This window comes from Myotis daubentonii, chromosome 9 (genome assembly GCF_963259705.1).
Source record: "Myotis daubentonii chromosome 9, mMyoDau2.1, whole genome shotgun sequence".
Lineage (NCBI taxonomy): Eukaryota > Metazoa > Chordata > Mammalia > Chiroptera > Vespertilionidae > Myotis > Myotis daubentonii.
This window is the reverse complement of record NC_081848.1, coordinates 54,988,434-55,009,064: the sequence shown is the minus strand read 5'-3', so window position 1 is coordinate 55,009,064 and position 20,631 is coordinate 54,988,434. Positions and strand designations below refer to the sequence as shown.

The window sequence follows — 20,631 nt, the reverse complement described above, 5'->3', positions numbered from 1 at the left end:
GGAGGCCTTAGACGGGGCTTGTGAAAGTGAGGGGCCTTAGAATTTGAGCTTTATTAGTTTCACAGCAAGTCATCTGAGCATTTAGAGACTGGTAGAACATTCACTACAGGCAGTAGTAGGAGTTATGAAGGATGTGGAGATTTCTAAAAGGGAAAAAAATGCTGGTACAGGTTTTAGTAAACCTGTCATTCCAAGTAGACTCAATAAAATTTGCCTGTATTGTTTTTTTCATTCAACAGAAATTTATTGAGCACCTGCTGTGTGCCAGGCACTATGTAAGCACTGGAATGTAGCTGTGAAATCTGCGTGGTGCTTGCATCTAGACCAGGGGTGGGCAACCCCTGACACGCCTGCCAAACATGGCATGCCAGTAACTTTTGCTGGCACATGAAACCCTCTCTTATAATCTTCCATTTACAATTTTTTTCTTAATATCGACTTTTTTATTTTTCAGATAAATTCAGTGTAGGTGCATCTTAGATAAATAAATAATTTTACATAACAAGTTATCTTAAAGACCATAGACATGGATTGATGAGAGAGGGGAAGAGCAATTTCTATGCCTCTGCCTTACCTCTCCCTGCCTTCCTAGATCCGACCAGTGTTTTGGTTTCATCCACATACGCTTGTGAATCTTTGTTCTCAGTGGTGAATTTTGTTAAGTCTCGTGATAGGAGTAGCCTGACGGATGAAAGTAGTAGCTCGTGCGTATCTCTGAAGGTCACAAAATATAAACCTGATGTAAAATCTCTGTCATCAGTGATGCAGCAGCAAAAGTCCCACTGATAATATCAAACGGAGCCATACAGTTTTCTGTCGGACTATCAGTGTACATGTATACATTAAAAAATAAATGTATTTTTTCATCATCATATACTGTGTTTTTGTCGCTCGAATGAATTTTATTATTTCTTCAAGGTTCTTCACATATGTACACCTTAAGAGATATCAAGTAGGCGTAACATGTTCTAAAAAAATTAGGGTTGGCACGCAGAAGAATTTTGAATCAGAGATTTTGTTGGTTTTGGCACGCACTCACAAAAAGGTTGCCCACCCCTGATCTAGACCTAGGTTGCAAAGAGCCACAGTGTTGATATTAGGCTGTGGCGATAAAGCCACAGGCAGTAAAGGCATTTTGGTTTCTTAGTTTCACCTTCTGATCCCTCTCACTTTCTCCTTTCCAGGCCTTTTCTGGGAATGAGAGCCACAGGGTTAAATCGATGCTGATTGGACCTTAACCATCCCAAACAGTGACGAAGAGCCATAGATTGTTACGAGGGGGAGTAGGTGCAGTGGCTTTTAACTGCTGGACCCTTCCTGGCCCTCACTGTGTGAAATACAGGTTTCCCCTGCTCTCTGAAAGTAGAGCTTTCTTATGAAACTTTTCGTAAAGCGAAGTAATTACCGTTAATTTTTGTGGAAAATTTTTGGGATGTTCCAAGACTCCCCAAAAAACTTATCAAATCATACCAAATAACTCATAAAACCTAAAATAGCACTACCGTATAGTAAAAGCAGTAATGCACAATATAAGTCGAGATAAAGCACAGGCTCTCACTTGGGGTGCGTGCTGCCTTTGCAACAGCTCCCTGCAAAACAAATGCTGAACGCTATTTTTGCTTCTCACCTTTTTTTCCGTAGAAGCGAACATCCTCTTTGGATTTCTTTCAGTTAGCAAAAACAGGTACTCATTAATGTTGGTCTTTCATGAAAGTGAGAGGTGTAACTTGACCTTTCGAAAAGGGGGCTACACCTGTAGTGATACGGGAGCCATCATTTCTCCATCAAAGGCTCTGCCGTGGGGTCGATTTCAGCCAGTGTGGCAGAGCAGAGCAATTCCTTCTGACACCAGAGCTTGTTAGGTGGGGATGTTTCTTATGTCCTATTTCTAGAGGGACAGCCAACCCGAGCCTCCAAGAACAGAAGAACCAAGGCTGGAGACACACAGCACCTGCCTCGCAGTTCACCCCCAGCAGCGCTCCGCTGGGCCGCGCGGGGTGGTGACTCAGAGCTGGAACTGTGTTCCTGCACCGTTGCCAGATTTTGCATCAGGGGCGGGGAGGAAATAGAATGAATGAGTAGGAGCAAGTGGCTGCTAGATTTGTAACACCTTGGGAGGCAGAACCGAAATCGAAAGCAAGCAGGTGGACAGGGAGCTCGCGCTTTACCTCTGCAGATGCCCAGGTCCTCCCCCCATGTCTGACCTGGACAGGGGTTTTCATCAGGCCAACATGAAGCTCAAGGAAAGAGTGTGTCTGCTGCCTTCCCCAGCGAGAACAGGAGAGCAGGTTAGTCCTGTACTGGTTTCTTAAGGATTCGGTTTGCTGCGATGTAGTCCGATTCATGAAAACCCAAGTCATGACGGAGAGAAAGGGAGTTTTCTGTGGCTTTAGTTGGGAGTGCCTACAGTTAAAAAAACAATACTCTGCTTTAATTGGGAATAAGTAGGGCAAAAGTATCATTAGCTGCACCTCCCTGATGTCGTTACAAAGGATATTCTGTTGGCAAGTGACATTGGGGAGGACAGCTGCCCGCCTGGTTCCTTTGTGTTTTCACGTATGTGCAGTGCTGTCACATCTCGGTCTGTGGCTCCGGCAGGAGCCTGAGATGAACCTCAGCACCTTCAGACGTTGTAGCTAGAAGATCGCCTGGTCCAGCCTTCTCACTTTACACTTAGCGAACCTCACTTACTGAAGAGTATTAAACAGAAGCATAAAACTGGGTGTTCTCTGAGATCGAACATGCTTCCTGTGCAGTTTTAAAACTTCTCTAGGGTGTGCGTTCCTAGCTGAGCACAGCCTGGTGGAAGGCTTTCCTTCTTGGGCCACGCTTTCCGAACCATGGGCCTCAACCCAGCGAGGGACAGACGTGTGGCTGAAGGAAGGCGCCTCTTGATCTTAAACTACTTTGCCTGGCAGGCGAGTTCTTTAAATAGAAGTTTAAACGGGAGGCTTGTGTTGTGCCTTAACTCAAAAGGAAGAATGTGTTCTTGAGCTGCTGTTCTGTGGAGGGCTGACGATACTGGAGCTGGCAGCGTGGAAGCAGATAAAACAACTCGATTAGAGGAGAGTTTCAGAGCTAGCACAAGAAAAACCTAACAGGCACTGAAGATTGAGTGTTTGCTGCAGGCCAGACACATTATCGGCACTCTTCACAACCATCTTGGCAGGTTGCAATGGTCTTCTCTGTTTTTCAGATAAAGAAACCAACTCTCAGAAAGATCACTAGCTCCTTCAGGGTCCTGCACAGCCAGTGTTGGCAGAGCTGGGATTTGAACTCCATTCTCAATGACTGACTGGTCTGGGGGTTCATGCTCTGCAGGCCTCCGGTGGCCTCTCCCCCAGGACCCCTTTCGGGGCTGGGACTGGTTTGGTAGTAATTAAGCTGTACCTCAGCTCCTATTACGTTGCTTCCCTGACACTTTTAAAAAAGAGAATTAGGAAAGGGGAGGCTATCTGGGTTTGATTTCCTCATTCTATCAGGCGTTTGCCTTTAATCTTTTCGTGATGATCAAGGTCCTATGAAGCCATAATTAAAACATCCTATTAACAAATAGCAACCCTAAGTACCGGGGCCCCATGTGGGAACTCGGGAAGCAGACGGGTTTGCAGCATGGTCACTGGTCAGGAGGGGTGATTTAGGAACTTTGTTGGCCATAGAGTGGATCTGAAAACACCTGGAGAGCCTAGTGCATTAGAGGGCTTTCTCAGTCATGCTGATGACTTCCCTCTGTTGAATTCAGAGTCTGGAAAGGACAGAACTTCCCTCTTTGCAAGATGCGAGAGCTTTACGTTATCTCAGTTAATTTTGCGACTCTCTTACACCCCGTCTGTGCCAGGCTCTGCCTCTTTTGGCACCTCTGGGTGAGGAGAACAGTTACGGACTGGCCCTCCAGGTGGTGGGTCTGGGGTTTGGCTGGATTTCAGCGTCTCTGCCTAGTTGGGTGTGCGACTGAGTCAGGTGTGGTGGGAGAAGGGAAGGCTTTTCCTTGGTCTGCGTCATGCACCCAAGGCTGGTGGAGTCTCAGCCTGGGTGTAGGGTCCTTTATCAGGGCCCGTGGGCCCCTGCCTCGCCCCTCTCTCTGAGGAATCTGATAGGTCGGGGCTGCCGACATCAGAAAGCGAGATGGGTTCTGCACAGCCTCTCCCTGAAGGCCATGTGTGTTTGTGCTCTGGCTGTTGAGATAAAGGAGTTCAAGTGCATGCTCCATGGTATCACTGCTATGCTGCAGGAGAGACAGGAGAAACAAGGGAAGGACTGCTCCCAGCCCTCCGGGCACTTAGGATCTTGCTGGAGATAGGGGAGAGGCGAGGAGAACAAACACACCTGAAATAAGTAGAGAGCATTATGAGAGAGTATATAATCAGTCACCAAATTGTAGGTTTCACACCAAATACTCTCTCCCAGTTCACCAAAGGGAGATCCAGGTAATGTTTGTATTATCCTCCTATGTGTTTTTAATCACTCAGTAATTTCCGCTCTGGTGTTTACATTCCGTTCTTTGATTCTCTCCGAGGGTACTAGCTTTCCCTGGCAGAGGTGGGGGATGTTGCAGAGGAGGGCTAATTTCTCCAAATTATATTGTAACAGTTGGGAGAGAGCCAAGGATGAAGCGTTCTTGGCATGTCAGTGTCTCCTTGTTCCTTCCTCTGGCAGTCAGAGCAGAAAGCCACTGCCTTCTGTGGCTTCTGACCTGTTAGGTTCTTGTCTCTTTATTACCTGAGTCCAGACTTTTGTACGGTTAGCGAGCCTATTTGGAGGCATGGCCTCACTTTAAGGTGGGAGTCTCCTTAGTCATTTCTCACTCATTCATTCAACAGATATAATAGTGCTACCCGCTGCTATAGACTGATGATAGCAGTGTAAAGACAGACAAGGTCCTGGCTTTCCTGGACCACACATTAGTCAGGGAGACTGATAATAGCAAAAACATTTATAAGTAAGAAAAATAACAGTTAGTAATAATTAAAGTAGGGTGATGTGCTGTGACATGACTGGGAGTCTACTTCAGTGGGTGGTTGGGAAGGGCTCTGAGATGGTGATGATTCTGCTGAGGTCTGAATGACAAGGAACCAGTCATGAGAGGGGAGGAAAGAGCATCCAGGCTGAAAGGACAGCGGCTGGTACAAAGGTTGCTAAGTAGGAAAGAGCTTGGCATTCAAGGAGCAGAAAGGAGGTCAGTGTGACTGGGGAAGGAAGAGAGCGGTACAATAAGAGGTGGAGCTAGGCAGGGGTCAAGTCATCTAGGATCTTCTAAGCCAGTGGTTCTCAACCTTCCTAATGCCTCGACGCTTTAATACAGTTCCTCATGTTGTGGTGACCCCCAATTTCATTGTTATAAATTAAAGCATAGTGATTAATCACAAAACAATATGTAATTGTATATGTGTTTTCCGATGGTTTTAGGCGACCCCTGTGAAAGGGTCGTTCGACCCCCAAAGGGGTCGCGACCCACAGGTTGAGAACCACTGTTGTAAGCCAAGGTAAAAAGCTTGGACCGATGCTGTTAACGGAAATAAGGACGCCTGGAGGAGGAGTATCAGGTTTGGCGGGAGCGGGGAGAGGAGGCTCATTCTATTTTTGCCCCGTTAAAATTTAGACACCAGTAGTCATCACCATAACCAAGGTACAGTCAGGTGTAGCAAATGTTCATTGCGTACCTTCTGTATGTCAGGCATTGTGCGAGGCTCTTTAATGTATATTTCCTCATTTTATCCTGACAACAACCTTTTAGGAGGATATTATTATTCTTTTTTAAAAATATTTCTTTATTGATTTCAGAGAAGAAGGGAGAGGGAGAGGGAGAGGGAGAGGGAGAGAGAGAAACATCAATGATGAGAGAGAATCATTGATTAGCTGCCTCCTACACGCCTCACACTGGGGATTGAGCCTGCAACCCAGGCCTGTGACCTGACCAGGAATGGAACTGTGACCTCCTGGTTCATAAGTTAATGCTCAACCACTGAGCCACGCTAGCCGGGCAGATATTATTATTCTTTATTTGCAAATGGAAGCACTGAGGCTGAGAGGTGAAGCGGCTTGCTCTGGTTTGAGCCCAGATCTTCTGACCCCAAGGCTCTGGGCTGACTTGTTGCTCAGGGCAGATATTGAAGGAGGCTGGTTAGCATTGTGTTTCCACTTGGAGAGAGTATGGGGACCACATGTTGGCTCATCAAGGCCTGATTCCCATGCTTCTGGAAGAAGGGCCTGTCAGAGTTAACTCCCGTGTGCAGCGAGCTGTTGAAAACCTTGACATTTTCAAAATAGTGTGAGTTCCAAAGACCACTTGGGTAAGATTCTCAGGAAATGCCACATGAACCACGCTGACACTGCACTAAACAAGCAATTTTGTAAAAGTGTTAAGTAAAATAAAACAAAAGGAGCTTAAGAAATGTGGAAAGCTGTTTCAACTGTTGGCTGCTGTATCTCTTGACTCTGTAGCCGAAGTGGAAACGGAAGAAGATGGGGAGGCAATTTGTTTTGTTCTTGGAGTTTCAGTTACTGATTTTGGGACCTAAGAGTACATTAAGTTACCCAGAATCCTTGGTTTTCTTGAGTCACTGGGATTTGGAACAAAGATAGTAAGTGCCTTAACTAGCCTGTAGGCAGTGCTGAAAGTAGCTTCAGTGGTGACTCTTCTGCAATATTCTGGGAGCCACACTGAGGAGCCAGGAGGTCCAGAGTGGCACATGCTGCTGAGCACGCCAATGGGAAGAGCCTTGATAGAGTTCTTCCTGAGGCTTGAGGCCGGAAGCTTTTCTTACATCTGAAACCCTTTCTTCTCTTAATAACATGGGCCCGGTGAGAGCTAAATCTTTGCTGCACTCTCAGCGTACCAATACCACCGCTGTCAGAAAGCCAGATTCACCAGGGGACTCTGACCTCCATTCCCCAGCACCGTTCACATAACGCCACAGCTTCTTGCCATGCCCCCAGAATTGCCATGCCAAGGAATTGGAACCTTTAGGCTTAACCAACCAGAGTCACTGCTCACCTTGTAGTCAAAATCTATATGCCTGGAAAATCAGTCTTGCAAAAACGTTGCAAGAAACTACAGGACCCATGTGCATTTGGACGAGTCCTGTCTGTGGCTGCAGGTGGGCTCTTCCTTACATTGAGCTCAAGCTGGTCTCCACTTCTCCCTGGTCCTCACTCTCTTCTCTTTTGTGTTTGCTGTCGGGCTTCTTTAGGGCCTAACCCTAGCCCTTCCCAGCCCGGGGCCTGTGACAACGTGCTGATTTATGTGGACGGTTACCTGTGGCCCGCCTTCTCGGGGATCATCCTTCCCTGCCACCTTCATCCCTGCTACCTGGTCCTCTCCCAGGCGAGACTGGCTGCTGTTCAGCATGGAGGGGCTGTTCCTGGGAGAAGAGTGGGATAAAGGCTAGGGCTGTGTTTGGCCTCATTTGCCAAGTTACTTTCTCAGGGGCCTAAAGAGAAACTGGAGCCCATGTATGGAGGAGAGAGAGTTTCTGTGCTCCCTGAGACCAGCCACCTGGCTTCTAGCCGGGCCATCTCCATCACTACCAAGGAGCAAGGTGGCAATTCAGGTTTAAGAACAGGTATTTCGGGGGATTTGTCTGTGCCTGCTAAATATGTCCTGCAACAGGGTTATAGCACATGAGATCCTACATGAGTTTTAGAAAATCAGGAAATGAGCAGGAGGGGTGCTTTTGGGGTAAGGAGTGGGGAGACAGCAGGAAAGGTGAGAACACTTGGCAATCTCCAGATGGGTGGAGGGCTCCAGCATTTAATAGGCAGCCTTGGTTTGGTAAGGGTGAGTCTGGAGTAGCAGAAAGAGATCAGGAGGAGGTTCACCGAGATGCAGGAACGCAGGAGTTGACTGTCCTTGTGGGCAAGTCATCTACCCTTTTCGGGCCTCCCTTTCCTCACCCGTGGCGTGGTGTGATGAGACACAGCTTGCCCTACAGGATACTTGGGAAGATTAAATGAAATAAAACAGCCTAAGGACCTAAATTTTCCTCCTTTGCTCTAAAAATGCTGAACCAGAAGCTTTGCCATTAGCAAGTTGGGTGAGTCTGATCAGACATGATCAAATGTTAAACAGTATTTCAGAGGCATTACTTTGGTTCATCTCTTTTCTCAATATATGAGTCTCTTTTTTTCTCTTTAAATTTAGCGTTCAATACCATCCCATAACCCGAATCCTGTTTCCTATTGTGTAACATGGGGATAAAAATGCCTGCTTTGCCTAACTCAGTGGGTACTTGGGAGGGTCCAATGCGGTGACAAATGTGACTACACTTAAGGCTTCATGTAAATGCAGGAAATGATGCTAATGATGCTGTGGTTAATACCTTTTTTTGGGGGGGGGGGGCAAAAAGGGCAGCATTCATTTTAGGGAGGAAACTTTAGGAAGCTACCTCTACATTTGGTGCAATGACAGCTGTGTTTTTGTCCACTTTTAAAAACTGCCTTTCTTCTAATGTTAGAATGTCTCAGTAAACTTCATCTTAGTGCCTGCGCCATTCAGCTCAGGATTTACTTACCCAAGACTCTGGGCTTGTCAAGCTTGTACAGGTTGGGTGTGGGGAGCCCAGGAGTTGCTACTAAGGTTGTGTGGTGTATTAGTATGTGAAGTGGTTGCCGATGCTGGCTGCTGCTCCAAGTACATAGAAGATTCGCTCTTTGCCTGATTCCACCAGAGTTCCACCCAGTTGACCTTGTGATAGGACCAGAGGCTGTTTGGGAGTTACTGAGAGTCACGTTGGTGTTGTCAGTCAGACCCTGGCCCTGGCACAGGGGAGACAGAGAGTGAAGGAGGGAGGGAGGGGCAGGGAGAGCAGTGGATGGTGCTATTTTTCTGTTCCCTTGTCTTTAGGGATTTCTGTCACCAGCCAGGAAGCTTCCAGCCCCACGGGCCCCTAAGGGAAGGGGACAGCAGGTTATCATGCAAAGAGAATGCCATTTAGAAATAGAAGACCTGGACTCATGTCCCAGTCTTGTCACTGATTGATGGAGTTATCTTAAACAAGTCACTTAACCGCTCTGAGCCCTTTCCTCATTCATAAGATGGGGTGGCCGGTGTTAATAGCTGAGATGTGTAAGGAAAGACTTTAGGACTGGAGAACCCTTAAGCAATGAGAGTGGATAGTGGTAAGGGTGTTGCTTTATTGTCATTCCCACTATGAGCAGGGCCTTTTTCTCCTGCAGGTGGAAAGAAGGCAGACTTAGATTAGAGCTTGTGTTTCCAGGTTCCCTGGTGAATGGAGATGCCTCTCTTGAAGGAGCTGGGTGTAAATAAAGCTCAACCCTTGAACATGGTACAAGGATTTCTGAAACAGGTGTTAAGGGAGCCTGCTTCCCCCCCTTATCCAGATGCCCATGTCTTGGAAAGACCAGGATGCTGCCTGCCAAATGAGGGCATATAGAACTTGCCTAGAACCAGGAGCTGGGAGTCTGAGGCTGGCAGTGGTGGGGAGGGGTGAGAGGGTGCTGGGACCAGGGGAAAACCTGGCTCTGCCTGCTGCACGTTTGGTTTATTGGGAGTCAGGCTGTTCCAGCCTCGGTGCCAGCTCACCTCAGACACCAGAACGCAGGGTGCTCTGACCAGGCTCCAGGGCAGAGTAAGAAAAACTTTGTAGGCCTAGAGATTTTTTTCTTTTTAAACCTTTATGCTATACTCATTTAAATCTACTAGTTGGCTCAGTGCGCAATTTGGAGGTGAGGCTAACACTTTAATACCAACAAACTGAGATGATGGATGGACTCTGACAGTGAAAACATGTTAACCATCTGTGTTAGGAGCCTTCAAAAATGACCATGCTCTGGTCATTTTACCCCTGGGACTTTAAGCCAAGGAAATCATTTGAATTGCAGAAAAAGCCTATACTCAAAGATGTATCTAGAATAATAAAAGCGTAATATGCTAATTAGAGCGGACGGCTGAACGACCTTCTGGATGTCCTTCCGGACAAAACCGCCGTGGTGGGGGACGAGGCAGAGGCAGTTAGGGGCAATCAGGCAGGCAGGCGAGCAGTTAGGAGTGATTAGGCAGGCAGGCAGAGTGGTTAGGGGTGATGAGGCAGGCAGGAAGGTGAGCAGTTAGGAGCCAGTGATCCTGGATTGTGAGAGGTGGTATGGGGCCTAAACTGGCCGTTGGACATCCTCTGAGAGGTCCTGGATTGCAAGAGGATGCAGGCCGGGCTGAGGACCACCCTCCACAACCCCTGTGCATGAATTTCATGCACCGGGCCTCTAGTTTATTATAACAGTGGGGTGGGGAGGGTGCCTGAAATATCCAGCGTTAAAAGAATGTTCATCTTTCTAGAGCGTAAGAGCTGTTGGGTAAGGTCTCTCTTGTCCACTCTGTGTCTCCAGCATCTAAAGCAGAGCCTGGCACACACACGGCCAGGAAATAGTTTTTGAACAGTTGGTGATATGAGAAAAAACTATATCTGTATGATGAGACTATTATTCAGCTGTTTCAAATGAAGAAGTCTTAATGACATAGGAAAATTTCTGGGTTCATAGGATGTGATAAAAGCAGAATACAGATTTCTAAATACAGTAAAATCATAGCTTTTTTTATAATAGAAGGGAAAAAATTAAAAAGCTAGGAAGGAGCACATACAAAGGTATATGTCTAGGTGGTGAGATCATGGGTGACCTTCTTTCTGTCTATATTTTCTAAAATTTGTCAAAGGATTGATTTGTGACTGGGGAAAACATTTTCAAACAAATCATATTCTTTTAAAAAGGAGGTTAGGTTAGTTTATTCAGGGAACAAACCAGCGGTCTCTAGAGCCAGCTCCTCCTTCCTTTCAAAGAACCAGGCAGCCTTTGTGGATACACAAAACACCTACACACTTTGGTTGTGCCTGTCAGCTTGGCGTGGAAGCTGATCCCTCCTAACTTCAAAAGGGTGGTGGGAACTCTGCAGTGTTGAAATCGTGCAGGTCATGTTGCAGAGACATGCCCATACATTTATATCCGTCACTGAAGTGAAGACATTCTGTAGTAGGGAGAAGAATTTTAAGAAGATAGTTGTGTGTTTTTTTCCTGGGTGGGTGGTTAATTCTTAGAATTCTTTCCCTGGTTCATGGGTTTTGGAAGGGCCGTCTGCTTTCCTTCATTCTTGTTTTAGCTCGTGCCGTCTTAAAGCAACTTTTTGTTAAGCTGCTCTGTTTGTTGGAGTCGGTGCTTCGTGGAATGTCTCTCTAAGATGCAGTTCTCTCCTGGAGCCAAGACATCCCTAGAATTAAAATCCCTGCGTCGTAGGTGGCCTCTAGCACCTGAGCTAGAAGTTCTTTTTTTTTTAAAGCATTTTTATTTATTAATTGATTTTTAGAGAGGGAGGGAGGGGAGAGAGAGAAAGAGAGAAGAGAGGAACATAGATTTGTTGTTCCATTTATTTATACATTCATTGGTTGATTCTTGCATGTGCCCCGACTGGGGATCGAACCTGCAACCTTGGTGTATTGGGACAGTGCTGTAACCAACTGAGCTACCTGGCTAGGGCTCAGCTGGAAGTTCTTGGCTTTTGAATACAGCTGGGTTGTAAAAGATTCAGTGCCTCTCAGCAGAAAGGCCCACTTTCTCACCCTGGGAGGCATCTGTGATGATCAGGGGTCCTCAGACATTCCCAACCTGTTGTTGTGTCTATAATCCTTTTCATTCATATGACTTTTCCTTCATTATCTCCTTCTCTTTCTCTTTAGCCATAACCAGCAGACCACAGCATTCAGGCATCCTGTGAGTGGGCAGTTTTCTCCAGAAAACAGTGACTTTATTCTTCAAGAAGAGTAAGTACTTCAAATATTCTCTTTCCCGGGCAGAGCTTGGGGCTTAAAGGCATTTGCTCAAAACAAAGCTTGTTGGACTATTTTCTCTCTCAGCTAGAGGGGCACGGAGTGGTTGGTGAAATGGGAGAATTTTGTTCTGCAGTCTCTGGACTTCTCTCAGTGGGAAGAGGTGGAAGGGAGAGATGGCATGGGGATGTCTGTGATTGGTATTGTCAGAGCCTCTTAAAAGCTCTCTTTCCCTTGAACTTATTCTTTTCCTCAAGTGACATCTAACACGTTCATCTGGTGTGAAAGTACTTTAAACACAGCCTCAGACTGAGCTGAACCAGCCTCTATAGGAAGCCTCAAGTAAGAGCCCAAAGCCAGGGCTTAGAAGAGAGGAGGATGGGGACATCCTTGTCCCTGGACATTTTGAGCTCACGGTTGCTTTTCCCAACACAGGAACTTTCATGTTCCTCAGTCCCGTCTCAGCAGGGCCTCTGGGGAGCTCAGAGATGGGTCTGCCACGCAGGGCCGTCTACCTAAAAGGCCCGCCCAGCCCAAGCGGGATGGGTTCTTCAACCGAACGTGAAGGCAGAGACCCCGTGCAAATGGCTGTCTTCCCTTCTCATCTTGAGGCCGTTCTGTTCGAAGAAAACAATTCATCGTTTGAGAAACTAATAGAGATGTTGGCTTTATGTGTTTTTTTTCCCTTCCATTTATTTTCCTTTTGTTCAATCACCTAGACCAGTGGTCGGCAAACTCATTAGTCAGCAGAGCTAAATATCAACAGTACGACGATTGAAATTTCTTTTGAGAGCCAAATTTTTCAACTTAAACTATATAGGCAGGTACATTGTTATTAAGTTAATTAGGGTACTCCTAAGGCTTAGGAAGAGCCACACTCAAGGGGCCAAAGAGCCACATGTGGCTCGCGATCTGCAGTTTGCCGACCACGGACCTAGACCAAATATGTTCTTTTAAAAAATTATCAGTATTCACATTTTACAGCATTTCCCTTCCTTGATACTTACATGTATAAACTTTCTCTTATGGAAAATTTCAAACGTATACAAAAGTAGAGAGATACAGTAATAAATCCAATGTATTCATTGCTCATCTTCAATAATTTTCAAAGCATGGCTGATTTTATTTCATCTATATACTCCCCCCCACCCCCGAGATTCTTTTGAAGCAAATTCCAAACATCATTTTATCTCTCTAGTATTTTCAGCATAGAATAATTATTTTACAGAACTTTTAAAATTAGAAATCTATAATTACAGTAATTCCTTGCATGTTTACTCTGTGCTGGGGATTTTACCTGCATATCTCATTTACTGCGGTAATCCTGAGGAGTAGGTCATCATCGTTGTTTAGAGATGAAGACGCCGAGACTCAAAGAAATAGTCACTTGCCCAGAGTTGCATGGCTAGAAGTAGAAAAGCCAGATGTCATTCTAGCTTGATCTCTTTAGTCAGGTCTAACCTTGCCCTAGTCAGATGCTGCTTGCCAAATTATTTTCATGCTGGTGGCCTAGGGGACATGATGGCCAAACTATGGGGTTGGGGTCTGACTTTGAAAGCATTACTACTATTAGAGAATGAGTGGAAGATAAAGACTATCTTGTCTTCTAATTTGAGAAAGAATTGCTGTGTAAAGACAGCCCAAATGTGGATTCTACGAATTCCAGCTTGGAATGAATTTGTTTATAGAACCCTGGAGGTCAGAAGCTCTTGAGAGGTCATTGGGTTCAGCCCCCTTTCTTAGGCATCCTGGAGACATGGGCACCTGTCATTATTAAAGGTCTGGATAGGGAATCCATCAGAATGCTAAAATTGGGAAGTTACCAACTTCTAGAAAAATGCAGACTTTTATCACTGAATACCTCTGTCACACATACCTCCTCTTCCTCTTGTTAACAAAGACTTTGTCCCCCGATTACTTCTGAGAAGGTAGCCTCTTTTATTCTACCAAAATATCTCTGTAGCTAATCTCAATTCCTTTCAGTTTCCAAGGAAAAGATGTTCTTTTCAAGGGTCACTGTTCCGCTGTAGAGTCTATTTCCTGGCTGTCATAAGGAGTACTTGTTTATCTGGAGTGGTGGGGGTGCACCGGTGTGGCCAGACACTCCTTCAAGGAGGCAGAAAGTGCTTTGGGCATTGAGAGGAGGGAGGATTCCTATGCACTGATGTGGTGATCCCTGCACTTACTCATGAAGTCCTTACTGAATGCCCGCATTGTGTCAGGGGCTGTGCCAGACTCTGCAGTTACAGCAGCACGTAAGGCACATGTGGTCCTGTCTGTGAAGAACTTACGGCTGAATAGGGAAGATAGATGATCAAACGGAAGATCACAAATGTGACCAATGTTCATGACCGAGGAAACAAAGGGTTCAAAGGGAGTTGATAAAAGACGGTTCTAACCTGGCTTAGGGATCATGGAAGGCCTCTCCATCCGGGGAAGGTATGTTGTTTAAATTGAGACCTGCCCAGTCCAGGTGAACAACCTGGGCAAAGCCCTTGAGGGCAGAGAGGGAGAATGGAGAGAGGGGTCTGTACAGGCTGAGTTAGAGTGGGAACTGAAGAGCACCAGATGGATCCTGGAGATACTTGGGAGGTAACATTGACAGGACGTGGTGACGGATTGTCTGTGATGGGGATGAAAGAGAGGGAAGACTTTCTTGAAGTGTCTGGCCCTTAACAGGAGGAAGGGGGAGGATTTAGATAAGTAAGGATCAGTGTGCACGTGTATGAGGGTGGTTCACAGCTGAGGGAAGTGTGACCAGTCTTAGTGGGGTCAGAGGGTGAGAAAATTTGATGTGTAGTGGAGGTTTGGGAAGAGGAGTGTGGAGATAAGGTTGGAGACGAAGGCTGCAGCCCATTCTAAGTGGTTTCCTCCTGAAACACACTCGGATTTACTTCCTGGTGGAGCTCTGGAGGGCGAGTGAGGCATGAAACCATTTTAAAAAAGTGCCAACGAATAAGATGACTGTTACAATCTTTTACACGGGAGCTTGATTTTGTTGTGTAGGGTGTTACGTGGGGAGGAAAGAAAGGTGAGGATCATTTGTGTCCTTCACACATCAGCTCTCGGATTATGTTGAGTGGAAAAGGACAATTGGCTCTCTTCTTCTTCTTCTTCAAAGAGGAGGGCCACATTGACTCCACTCGCAAAGCCTTCACCCTGGTTTCTTGGTGGGAATCCTTCTAGAGCTGTGGTTTTCAAAGTGTGGTCTCGGAACCAGAACTTGTTACACAGACAGACTTCCTGAATCAGAGACTCTGGAGTAGGACCCTGGAACATGAGTTTTAACAAGCCTTCAGGTGATTCTGATTCAGGTTTTCATCCCTCCCAAATTAGTCCCAGATTCTTTCATTCATCCTTAAGTCTCCCCCACATACCCCTCATTCTCTGGGCAGCAGTGATAATCTTAGAGGGCTTTGAATCAGACAAATAGTTTCTTTTCCTATGGGAAGAAAAAAAGGTTTCCATTGTGACTTCCTTTAGAGTATTGCTGTTGTGAACAGATAACACATCTCCCCTACTGTTGGCAGGTGGCGCTCACCTGGGCTGCTTGGTGTAGCAGGTGCATGCCCACTAAAAGATGCTTTTTTTTTAAAAAATATATTTTATTGATTTTTTACAGAGAGGAAGGGAGAGAGATAGAGAGTTAGAAACATCGATGAGAAAGAAACATCGATCAGCTGCCTCCTGCACATCTCCTACTGGGGATGTGCCCGCAACCCAGGCACATGCCCTTGACCGGAATCGAACCCGGGACCCTTCAGTCCGCAGGCCGACGCTCTATCCACTGAGCCAAACCGGTTTCGGCAAAAGATGCTTTTTCATCTTGCATATTAGAAGCATGCAGAAGAGAAATGTGAAAGCTATGATTTGGTGGATCCAGAGGACATAAGGTCTGAGTATTCTAGTTACTGTGTCAGTAATGCAGAATTAGTCAAGATAGGCTAGGGTCTGCTACGGTAATAATATGAAACAAAATCTCAGTGACTTAAAAGAGTTAAGGTTTATTCTCACTTTTACTAAGAAACCTGAATTGTCACCTTTACTGAGGGAGGCTCCATCTCTGTGCTTCATGATCACCAAAGGGAACTTTAGTGACTTGTGCACTGGCTCTTTCACTCACATTTCATTGGCTAAAGCACGTCACATGATCACTCCTAACTTCAAAGGGGCAGGGAAGTGCGTTTCTACCATGCACCTGGGAGGAAATATTTGTTGGTCAGAACTAATGACTACACTTAATCCACAGTCAAGATTTATTCAGGGAAGTCGGACCTTTCAAATCTGTCACTGACAAGCTTCTTTTGCTGCATGACTCAAGTGTTTACTACATGACTAGAGCAGTGGTTCTCAACCTTCTGGCCCTTTACATACAGTTCCTCATGTTGTGACCCAACCATAAAATTATTTTCGTTGCTACTTCATAACTGTAATGTTGCTACTGTTATGAATCGTAATGTAAATATCTGATATGCAGGATGGTCTTAGGCGACCCCTGTGAAAGGGTCGTTTGACCGCCAAAGGGGTCGTGACCCACAGGTTGAGAACCGCTGGACTAGAGTGTTTTCTGTTATGCTACTGAGTTCATTGTCAGAACCAAATTCATTGTCACTCAGTGGGTCCTCCAGCCTTGTTCCCAGGGGACACCCCTGCACACCCAAGCTGACAGGCATGTGGAAATCTCTGTTGGAGGAGCTAATATAAGCCCAGGCCGCATTAGGAAAAGTACAAGTATAGAGAAAGGGGAGAGTAGTTCTGGTGTTTCGTGGCGTTTGTAGACTACTTCATTTGTTCATTTCAAGTTATGGAGCTCTAAGGATATGCCAAGCCGTAAACACTGTGCTCTAGGCAATAGATTTCAAGAGGATGCTGAGCAATTGAGGTTCCCTTGAGGAGGGGGACCATTATGGTGAGTGGCCTAGAAATCCTGGCCCTAGCGTGTTTAGCCTGTAGGAGAGAGGATGGAGGAGGATGGGCTGCAAGTCTTCAAGAAGGGCTGGCTGGTGGAAGTGGGGTACATTTATTGTGTGGCTGCCAAAGGCAGGCATCAGATCAATGAGTAAAAGTGATAGGCAGGCCAGTTTCAGCTCAGTCACAATTTTCCAGGAAAGAGATTTTCCAGCAACCTTTGTTTCAGGATCTGGAATTTCATCTTTAACATTAACTGACGTAATCTGCCTCTTAGAGTCTAAGAGTTGGCTTTTTCATGAATGATAATACTGTTATCATTTTATAGCTAATATTTATAGCCCTTACTGTTTATTACCAGGTACTTTTCTAAGTGCTTCACATATATGAATTTAATTTCCACAACAGTCCTCTGAGGAAGATACCATTATTATCATGGATACTGAGGCACAGAGAGGTTAAGAGTCTTGCCAAAAGTCACACAGCCAGTGAGTGACCGAGTTGTGATTTGAATTCGGGTAGTCTGGCCCCAGATGCCCACTACCCATGCTGCCTGTCATTTCAGAGGTCTTCAAGAGACAGTGCCCTTCCTTGGCTGTATTCGGGCCTTAATGTGGTAACTAAGTAGGTGACTGCTGCTTAGAGATTTTCATTGTAATTGTATCCGATTGTAATGACATTTGATCTAATAACTTCACGCTTGTTTGGAAGATGCTAAGCCTCCTTGGTAGTCTTTTCTTCAGAACATGTTAGCAAGCCTTTTTTCAGGGCCTCATTTCCAGTGATTGGATCATCTGGGCTCCTCTTTTTAAGCCTCTTTCCTGAGTATCAGCGATTCTTTTAAATTGGGGAGCTTGTGGTTGCCCCTTTGTGGCTTAAAGGGCCACACACAGGGGCCCTCCTGGAGGGATGCGCTTGGCACAAGGAACTTCCAGGCTGTGGTTTTGGTGGCTGGTGCTCTGCATGGGAGCATTTTCTCCTCGGTGCTGGTCTGCCCCGGAAGCCGCTGACAGCCGCCTCTGCAGCTCTCGGTGAAGAGGACAGAAGCATTCCGGAGCCTTGACGCTGGCAGCTGACTGACAGCTGGCTGTGTACGCGGATCCCCAGGCTCCGTCAAGCTCTTGATGTTGAGGTGGGGCCTCTTTGAGAGAGTATGCGCTCCGGAAGTTCGCATGCCTGCTGCTGTGCTCAGAAGCCAGCTGCCAGGCACCCAAGATGTCCTTGGAGTTTCCTAACAAGGAGAGGACTCCGGCCTAGCCTGCCTCTCAGGGCATCCTAGTGAGTTTAGCTTGTTCCTTCCCTTGGGGTCTGAGCAGCCCTCTGTTTTCTCATTGGATCGTTTGGAAACGAACTACAAGTTGGAATCGCCTGGAATGTTATGAGTGGTGTTGGGAGAATAACACTTAAAACGATATCTTGCTGAAGGTAAGCATTACCTTTGACCTCTTTGGGGGTTCGTTTTGCAGGCTTCAGGGAAGGCTCTCCAAGGTGGGTGCCAATTATGGGCCTGGGGTGGGGTATCTCCTGCTGCTGGGAGATGGCTGTCTCCCTTCCCTCCTGCAGTTACATGTTGGTAAAAGCTGATAGTGAGAGACTAGAGCACAGGATTGGGGCCGGGGGGTGTACTACAGAGCAGGGAGGCGGAATCTGTCCTGTTGCTCATCAGCTGAGCCCTGGCCTGTGAGGCCGACGTGTTGCTCTGTGGCTGTATAGCCATTACCTTGTCACTCCAGATTGACAGTCTTGGGCAGGCTTTGCCTGTTGCATTTGGTTGCCATGGCAGCAGAGAAAAGGAGGAAAAATGGAAACACCTGGCAAGCAGATACAGAAACTTAGACTGTTCAGTTTTCCTTCTCGGTCTAGGAGACGGCGCTGGCGACAGTCACAGGTAGGGGAAGAGGTGGTAACAGTGTCCTCGGTTCATTCAGACACCTGAGTGTTGGCTTGGCTTTTGATGTTGATGTTGCGAGGAACATTGGCAGGGGCTGCAGTCACTGCCACACGACCACCGTGTCTCCGGCTCTGTCTGTGCTGGGTGAAAATGCTGCAATGATGGCTTCCCTGTATGTGGAAAGGAAAGGAAACTGCTGCTTGCAAACAGGCATTTTGCTTCCTCCTGTGACTTCCCTGTCCTTTCCTTTACCTTCCCCTGGTCTGGGATGTTCCCAGATCTCCATTAGAAAGGCTGTTTTCGAGGAGAGAAGCGGCTGCCTGGAGAGCCAGGAGGAGCAGATAGGCTAGAGAAGGCTTGCCAAAGGCTCTTGCAGAATTGCAGCATGTCTGAAACAGCAGGGCAGAGGCGGGAGGAATAGCAGAGGTCAAGGTCTGGTTCTCCCATAGACAGACGTGCACCCTGGACAGCGGAAGGGACTGGCCCAGGGTCATTTGGCAGAGCGGGACTTGGGCGAATTCAGGGAAGCGCTGGGATGCGGGGGGAGGCGGTGGGGAGCCCAGAGGCTCACTGGATTATTTTCATGCCCCATGAGGGGTGCTGTTTGGGCTGGTTTCCAGCTCCCCGGGTGGAGTGGGGTGGGGAAATGGAGCTTGTGTTCCAGAGAGGATTGTGGGGGAAGGGGAAAGAACACAGAAAGCCATAGTTGAGTAATGAGGCCATAGTTGCTGAATGAAAACCCGTGTCAGACACCTCCCCAGGGTGTTGGGAGTGCACAGTAAGGGTAGGCGGTCTGCCTCTGTATGTGTCTTTCTCTGGGAAGAGGGGGTGTGGAGGAGTCTGCCTGTTTGGGACAAGAACTTTCTTTTATTCTTGCTTTTCCTTGTGCATTGCTTTTCCATACCCCGTAGGTGGTGGGTGTCAGTGTCTTAAAAAATTTGCTGGTTGCTTTTGAATGTGCCTCCTTTCATAGCAGTAGTTTTAGCTGAGTTCTCTGTGTAGGATCCTTGAGGACAGAGCATGAATCTGGGAGCCTATTTTTCCAGGAATTAATGGGATCTAGATATCATCTCATGATGTCTTCTCAGTAAGAGATTCCCGATTCCCCACAGATTTCTAACCTCCTATCCTCACCTTGAAGAATCTTGGGCATTATTATTCCCTCGGGGAAAGGATGGGAGTCCCAGTCCCCCAGCCACAAGGTTACTACATTTTAAAGAAGCCCCAGATAAAGTGTTTATTGGGGTATTTGTAGGAAATGATTGTTGCTCAGAAGTTAATTATTTGTCATCTTGAGCTTTCTAGAGAGAAGTGCCTTGGCAATAAAAAATAAGATTTAAATTCTGGGGGACCCATTGGTGACAGCCACAAGTTGCTTTTCATTTAGAGCCATTCTTCGTGGTTTTCTAAGCATTGTTTCAATTCATACAGCGGCCTTGTGAGAGAAGAGTGGTTTTCACCCCATTCTACACTAACGGAAACTGAGGCCCAGAGGCGCGATGTGGCTTGTGGAGGAGTCCGTCAGCTGCAGAGCTTCTTTGAGACCCAGTTTTTCTGGGCTCCTGGTCTTTCCAGCACCCCAGGATCCTCTGGGTTTGGGGGGTAGTCTTGGGGCTGAGAAGAGCAAAGCCTGCCTCTGTCAGACTTGGGGACTGGGCTGTGGGCTGGTGTCTCTGGCCCAAGGTTTGTGGAGTCCAACTTCCGTTTTGGGCAAGTCATGAAATCTCCCTGAGCCTCCATTTCCTCCTCCCTGAAGTGGAGATGGGAAAACTGGCTTTGCAGGTTAAGGGAGGTAATGTGGGCAACGTGCCTGACACATAGTAGGTGCTGGGCAAGTATAGCCCAGCCCCTCTGCTTGCTTGACCTCGTGTACCTGTCGCTAAGGTTGGTGACCTACCTGTTGTGATGGCAGTAGGTAGGGAAGGGTCTTGCTGTGATTCCACTTCAGTTGCTCCTCTTCTCAGTGTCGACGGAGAGGCAGCTGAGGGTCCCATCAACCAAACTCACCTAAGTTCCGACCCAACAGAAAGAAATAGCTTCTGAAGTAGAACCTCCCTTTCT

At 46.8% G+C, this 20,631-nt stretch overlaps 1 protein-coding gene across 7 annotated transcripts in view; it reads left to right on the top strand.

The window, feature by feature from the left end:
• Positions 1 to 20,631, top strand: part of PLEKHA7 (pleckstrin homology domain containing A7) — a 211,705-nt gene that overhangs the window by 114,188 nt on the left and 76,886 nt on the right. For 6 of the 7 annotated variants that reach the window (XR_009454443.1, XM_059708997.1, XM_059708993.1 and 3 more), the window contains one exon: positions 11,682 to 11,765. Coding sequence is in view for 5 of the 7 variants with exons in the window: in XM_059708997.1 (XP_059564980.1) it covers positions 11,682 to 11,765 (84 nt within the window). In the remaining 2 variants the exon portion in view is untranslated. Of the gene's footprint in view, positions 1 to 2,103; positions 2,289 to 11,681; positions 11,766 to 20,631 lie in introns of those variants that run through there. The other variant, XM_059708996.1, reaches the window with a different exon arrangement.